Source organism: Octopus bimaculoides, chromosome 15 (genome assembly GCF_001194135.2).
Source record: "Octopus bimaculoides isolate UCB-OBI-ISO-001 chromosome 15, ASM119413v2, whole genome shotgun sequence".
Lineage (NCBI taxonomy): Eukaryota > Metazoa > Mollusca > Cephalopoda > Octopoda > Octopodidae > Octopus > Octopus bimaculoides.
In genome coordinates this window covers 25,841,752-25,849,327 of record NC_068995.1, presented here as the reverse complement: position 1 = coordinate 25,849,327, position 7,576 = coordinate 25,841,752, and the positions used below count along the sequence as shown (strand labels likewise).

The window sequence follows — 7,576 nt, the reverse complement described above, 5'->3', positions numbered from 1 at the left end:
AAAAAAAAAAAAAACGTGTAATATGCAACACAGGTAGTAAACAAAAATGAAATACAACACAGTGGTGATATTCAATAGAGATGACTCGGAAGTTGTTGCTCTTCGACTACTTTCGCAAACAGTAGTAACTTTCTTCAGCTGAATACACGTCGTTGATTGGTTAAAATTGCCAAAATTCGACATCTTTAACACGAAATAACTTCTAAAATACGAAATGTTGTCAAAAATGTTAAAAGTAAACCGTGTTCAGCGTAAGACATTATACCAGTATACGAAGTTTCAAACTGTTTAGTTAAAAAATAATTAAAGCATCTGTGATCGAAATTGAAGAGATCCAATAGCACCTCAAAGGGAAGGAAAAATCTAATACCTGACAATATATACTGAGAGTGTCTTATGTTCCATAAGACACTCTCAGTATATCAACGACATATAAATCAGTCGCGGCAGATTAAAGGCACATTTGGATGAGAATAATATAAAACCAGATGAGTAAAACTTATGTAGACGTTGGAATAGCAGTATAAGAAGAAGAAGAAAAAAATCAAGATTGAATTGTACTAATTATCTAGGAAGCATTTAATGTTGTTCCATATCTAAAGATGTTGAGTAAGGTAGCATCAGATATAATTATATTAATCATAATATGTCAAGTTACAGAACATGTATATATCTACAGAAATAAAAAAAAAAGGAGAAAAAAAGAAAACGATGGTCGGAGGAAAGCTTAACCGAATAATATAACAAAAAGTCATAAGTTTGCATTGTTTTTTACGAACAAAGATACAACTGGCATAGGATTATTACAAACAATTTCAATAATCCATTCTAATAAACACAACCATTCTGCGAGAGGTGGTTCCGAAAATGACAGTAGAAAAATGGTCATACATAACGAATCTTAACAAAGGGTATAGAAATTTTATGAATGAAAACAAAGTGAAGAGAGCAGGATTATAGGTTAAAAGAGAAAAATTAGGTACATTATGGATGTTAGCTGTACTTAAATACACTATAGTTCAATATACTATTTGGAATTTGAAGGCGCCGAGCTAGCAGAATCATTAGCATGCCAGGTAAAATGCTTAGCGGCATTTCACGTAGCTCTTTACGTTCTGAAAGGATAAAAAGCAAAGTCGACGTCGACTTTGCTTTTCATCCTTTCGGAGTCTATAGAATAAGTACCAATTGAGCACTGGGATCGATGTAATTGACCGACCCGCTCCCCTGGAATTGTTGACCATATGTGCCAACATTTGAAATCAACATTTGAAATCAATATTTGGAAGTTGAAAAAAAAGACAAAAACCAAACAGACTACATAGAAAAAAGAAGATTAATGAGTTTGTATAAACGGCCCTATATCAGAGACGTATATTGAAAACAGAAAGAAGGCGACTGAAGACTCCTAGAATTAGAATATTTCTATAATATAGCTTTATGTAAGTTTACATAAATATTTAGCAGAAAACAGTAGCAAATAAATGCAAATAATGAACACGAACATTATTAATTTGCTTCTATTCTCAAGAAGGAAAATATTATAAAGATGTTGGAATAAAGTGGGGAGAGGAAAACAAAGAAACACCCCACCTAAAAAACATTAAATTAAAAACAAATAAGATAATAATCATTTATGATAATTTACGAGGAATTCTTTTTTTATCAGGTAAATAAGAAAATAAGATTGTTAAACGTTTCTTCAGCTGGCAAAAATGTAATTTATAATGACAGACATGTATAACTAACCTTAGGTTCTGAAACATTCTACAGTCCAATAGATGTTTGACGACATGACAATTATATCTAAAATACAAATATATAGGTAAAACATCTGATGGCAGCTGAGATCTAATGTAGATTTTGTTTTTATACGGAATAGACCCTCACACAGTATTGAATTTTACCTTTCTTATAACAATAAACATGTGCAATCTTGTCACAATTTGTTTCTAGTCTCCATGTTTCAATATGGCATTCGAAAAGCGTCATTTCCCGCCCGAAACAGTGGATGCCCGACATCATGACTGGCAGGTAACCAGGGTTGTCTATACTGAAAAAGATAAGAAATGAACACTGTGTTGATATGATATTTCTAAATCGATTACAACTAATAATATAACATACAATTTTACATAAACAAAAATTGTATCAGAAGAATAGTTTAATGGAATTACTGAATTGAGTAAATTTGAGTAGATAATCTAAGATATATATAGCTAACATATAAGATGATTCTGTGAAATATTACGATAAAAAATAGAAATAAGTCTATATGAAATATTTCAATTCACCTTTTTTAAAAAATATTACACAGGTTTAGCAATCAAATTTGTAACTACTCATATTTTAAAGCCTAATTTGTAACTTGATCCTTGATTTCTCTTTGAAATTTACTAGAATAGCTAACTTTGCTGACTTCGCTGCTCAAATCACTGACCCCCAAGTGAAAGAAAGAGAAAGAGAGAGAGATAGAGAGAGAGGGAACAAAGAGAAAGAGGGAGAGAGTTACTTCGCTCCACTAAAAGAAACAACCATCCTAGCAATCAATATTGTAATAATGAGATGAGTGAAGTTGGTTAGTGCGACTGTGAAGGAGATTGTGGAAATGATAGTAATGAGGACCATAATTATGATGAGAAGCGTTCGGGAATATTGGTGTTTGTGTTATTGAAACGAATAAAAGTAACATTCATATTATACTTCAAAAGCAAAAAAAAATATTCAGAACAAATGTAATTGTTCATTAGATGTCCTAATTTACGGAAGAACTAAGCGCAAACAGTCGACAGTGAAGGTCGTGGAGGTATAATGATGAGGATAAATGACGGTGATTATACATAGTGCCGAATATGATGACGAGAACGAAAAAGACGATGATATTGCGAATGATTATGATACAACTGACAAAGACACATTACTCATAATCCTTTCTACCAAAGACAGAAGGCCTGGAATTTGGGTGGGAGGAGTAGTCGATTACATCGATCCCAGTGTTTCACTGGCAATTATTTCATCGACCCCTAAACGATGAAAGGTAAAGTTCACCTCGGCGGAATTTGAACTCAGAACATAAAGGCGGGCGAAATGCCGCTGAGCATCTTGCCTGGCGTGCTGACGATTCTGCTAGCTCACCGTCTTACTCATAATGTATTTAGACTACAAAACCAGGGTCAATACTTTTCTTTTTACTAGTTTAAGTTATTCGATTTCAGAGGGTTTTAGCCCATCATATCAACATAAGTACTTATTTTAATCTGGTAGTAATTATTGGTGTCTATTTATCGAACCACCAGATTATGACTTTGACATAAAGTGACGCAACTCGACGCTACTTCACATTGTCAAGCATAAAAAAATACTCTGGCATATTCCTCACATATCTATAACTTCCTCTCTGCATACATGCATACACATGTAAAATTCGTATTGGTGAGACTATAGGTATCTCCTGACGGCTTATTCAAACGCTCAGCCAGTTGAATATGTATGTATTTATGTATGTATTCAAGTATGTATATATGTTGTAAATGTCCGCGTGCGAATATGTTTGAATTAACTGTCTATATATACTGTAAAACTGTGTACATTCACAGAAGCTCGAATCATCCACACACTGCAGTTAGAAACCTAGTTTCAGGCTTTAGCAGAATATCTAAGCTTTCTGTCGATAGGAAGATCTTCAACTGGACATCCCTCCACCACAATTATGTATTGGTGAGGAGTTAATATTCCGAGAGGTTAGCATATATAGAAGACTTCCAACCTGTACCTCAACACCCGAAAAGGACCTCAAAAAGAAAGATCATCTGGTTCAACCTCCATTTAACCTAGAAGTTTCCACCGACGTAGTTAGGCAGTTCTTGTCGCTGATTAAAAATCATTTTCCCAGGGGCCATAAGTACTATAAACTTTTCAACCCACATAACGTCAAGGTGAGCTACTCTTGCCTACACAGAATCGCTTCTAACATTGCGTACAACAACAGACGCAAACATGCGCCCACACAACGACCAACCTCAATCTGTAATCGACGAAACCGTGCCAGCTGCCTTTTAGGAGGATCCTGCTTCTCAAGGGCTGTAGGAATGAAACCATCGAATGGACCATCGACAGGGCCCCATCTGTGCAAGGAATTTCTGCTCTGTATCAGCGAGAGATTGCATATTCTCCACCAGCCTGCAGTGTCTGTCATCAGAAAATACTAACAGAATCTTATGGCTGCCATCAGAGGAACGCCCTCCTAGTGAGCTTCAAACTACTATTCGCCAACAACTCACCTTAACATCGATTGCACCTCCACAGTGACTGCCCCACAACAAAGGACAGAGTTTCTAACTACCAATGCCTACACAGACCACAGGCTGACCTTTCAATCTTATGCATCTCGTGTAATCTCCTATAGCCGTCTTCATATACGTCGGCGTGCACACACACACATAAACATCTATGCATGTATGTTTTTCTTCTCTTTCTTTCCCACTAGCATAACCAAACCTTTCCTCACAACCTCACTCCACCTGAATTCAACGCCAAATTCTCCACCCCACACCCGCCAGCAACGCTGATACAACCACACTCGTATACATCTGCCATGCTCGGGCACATAAATGCCAAAAGAATGAATATATATACACACACACGCATATACCAGATGCAAACACACACGCACACATGATATTCTTCCAGACAAACACACACAAAGCTGATGTACACAGCTGACGCATATACCGACATGTTCGCGTGCGACCAACGAACGGATGTCATCAGCTCTCAGCCACACACCGGTTTATCCCCATGCGCACCCTCACCCGTATACATATAGTAGATACACACGCATTAGCATCAGACATCCACATCTATGCACTCATACATCTGGTATACACATCTTCGCCCGATAGTCCTTTGAAAGACCGGCCAGACAACAAGACGTCACCAGCTTCCTGGTCAGCCACGTGCTCCAAGAAATTCAACATTTAAAAAAAAAATATATCTGATGTCGCTGGAATGTCGATTTTATTTCGAACAACACTATGTCACCTGCCTTCAACAATGGCAGCTCAGGTTCCAGTAGTCATCTTGGACTTCCTGTATCTTTCCATTCGGTTAACTAAACCCGACGGGCTTGCTTTCTGGAAGACGTCTACGAAATTTTAAGCCTCTATGTAACTGCAATAAATTTGACTTTAGAAGTAAACACACGCACGCACGCACTCACGCACACACAGACACAAACACACACACACACATCATCATCGTCATCATCATCATCAGTAAATCATAATTCCGAAAGAGAAGTACACTAAGTTATAGAGCAGTAGAGTATTTAGATAAAGATAGTTATGGCCGGTCTATGGGGTTACCCAAGGATTCTCATCCATAGAGCGCTTAGCCTTACAGCATCAGACCCTAATGCTTACGCTGGAAGGAGTAAGAGGTCTTACGGAATTTTAGCCTGGGAATGAAGTCCAGCAGGTCTGCCTCGAAGGCATCAAGGTCCTTGATCCTGGGTGGGTACCTCCTAGATCTAGTCTGATGAGACGTTATAAGGCTAAGTGCTTTATGGACGTGAAACCTTGGGTAACTCCATAGACCGACTATATCTATCTATCTATCTATCTATCTATCTATCTATCTATCTGATTGGCTGTTGTTCGCGTCGTCTCGCGTAAGTTCATATATTTCGTCGTGTATGCTTATATATACCTGTATATATTTTTGTCAGAAAGGTTTCTAATAACATCTGCTTGACCTAAAGCTCGCTCGCTCGAAAATGTGCTCTCTAAGGGCCAATTTTCATATTGCAAAATCTTATCTCATAAATATTTTCCTCTGTCTGGAGAACCGATACAGACAGTTCAGCTAACAGTGTCAGCGTCTCTGAGGTCCACCTAGAAATGAAATTCCCTCCATTACCTACACCGAACACGTCGAACAAAAAAGAAAACATTGATGTACTTACACACACACATTTGTACAACAATACGCATACTGACGCAAGCTTTACTCCCGAAAAGTTGTAAGGGAAGGCAGAAACAATGAAAACACTCATAAAACAATGAGCAGTACAACCACGTCTATCATTTCTCCTGTCACCACCACTATCACCTCTGCCACGAAGACTGCTACCACCAACAACAATATCACAGACTAAATAATTTTGCTTCTGTTTTAAAGCAAAAGATATATTTAATGTCCTTCTCAAAGGAAGAACTACAAGATTGTAAACAATTGTTATATAAAGAAGACAGAACCATTAAACTGACCACCACAGAAAGCATTTTGCAAGACATTCCCCCCACCCCGAACACAAAAAATAAAAGATTAGAACAGGCCACTCAAGAAACAGTTGAGAAATGTCTACAGGCCATATGGGCTTTTAAAACATATATTGCAAGAGGCAAAATATTTGCCACGATCGAGGAAGGATTTGATACGGAAGAATGCGCAAAGGAACACTGGACAAATAGCCTGGAGTGCGGGGAATTTATAATGATTCCTACTTACCGTCCTGAGATTGGATTGGACAAGGGTTGATTTATTAATTCAAGCAAATCTAGAAACAACGGAAAATCTCTCAGATTTGATTCAATTTCCAGATGGTACAACCCTACATGTGGCCGTTGCTACATTTGTGGTAGCAGATACCATCTCAAAAATAGACTGCCCTCTAGCAAAAGATCATCAACAACAACAACAACAACAACAACAAAAGGATCAACAACAAAACCAAAAACCGAAAGGCAAATCAGTACTGCTACCCACACCGCCAGCAGCACGACTGATAAAGCAAATGAAAGGGCTCCACCAACCAAAAAGCCCAACCAAACAACACCACCACCAGCGCCACTAAGTAGAGGGACAACACGATCACCCTCTTGGCAGCAGTCTGCTGCAACTGACAGCAAAACGGGAGTATTCCCAGTTTTGTGAGCCGAGGAGTTGTGAGGCTGCTAAAGGTCCAAACAAGGGGAACGTCATAGATAACTTCAGGCCTATCACTCTGATCAATGCAGATTTGAAGATTTTAGCCAAGGTTCTAGCTGAGTGTTTAGCGCTTGTCATTGAGAAACTGGTCGAGAAGTCGTAAACATGCGCCGTGCCGGGCAGGAGTATCCATGACAACCTCCATCTGATGCGCTACATCATAGACAAGGTAGTTAAGGAACCTGGCATGGGTGGGGTTCAATCGAAAGCTTTCGAAAGTGTAGACCATCGTTACTTGAAGGCTGTCCTTAGAGCGGCTAGTTTCGGTCCTGTCTTTCGCGGTTGGATCGCTGTCTTATACAGCTGCATCCGCTCGGTAGTTTGCGTAAATGGTCATCTGTCCAGACCATTTAACATCACGCGTTCGGTCCGTTAAAGTTGCCCCCACTCGTCGCTTCTGTACATATTGACTTTAGAGCCACTACTGCGGAAGCTGACCACGCTGAGGGGCATCCCGCGAGAACTGGGATGCGGGAGGAGTGTGTCTGCATACGCGGACGACGTCACGTGATAGTGTCGAGCCACAGGCATATCGACCTGGTCGCGAGACACTAAAAGAATACGAAGCTGTAACGGGAGCGACAATTAA

The 7,576-nt window shown here is 39.0% G+C and overlaps 1 protein-coding gene across 2 annotated transcripts in view; it reads right to left on the bottom strand.

Moving 5' to 3' along the window:
• The window catches only part of LOC106872843 (deleted in malignant brain tumors 1 protein), a 257,237-nt gene that overhangs the window by 98,859 nt on the left and 150,802 nt on the right, over positions 1-7,576 (bottom strand). For both annotated transcript variants that reach the window (XM_014919977.2, XM_052973204.1), the window contains exon 10: positions 1,908-2,053. In XM_014919977.2, coding sequence (XP_014775463.1) covers positions 1,908-2,053 — 146 coding nt within the window. The remainder of the gene's footprint in view (positions 1-1,907; positions 2,054-7,576) is intronic.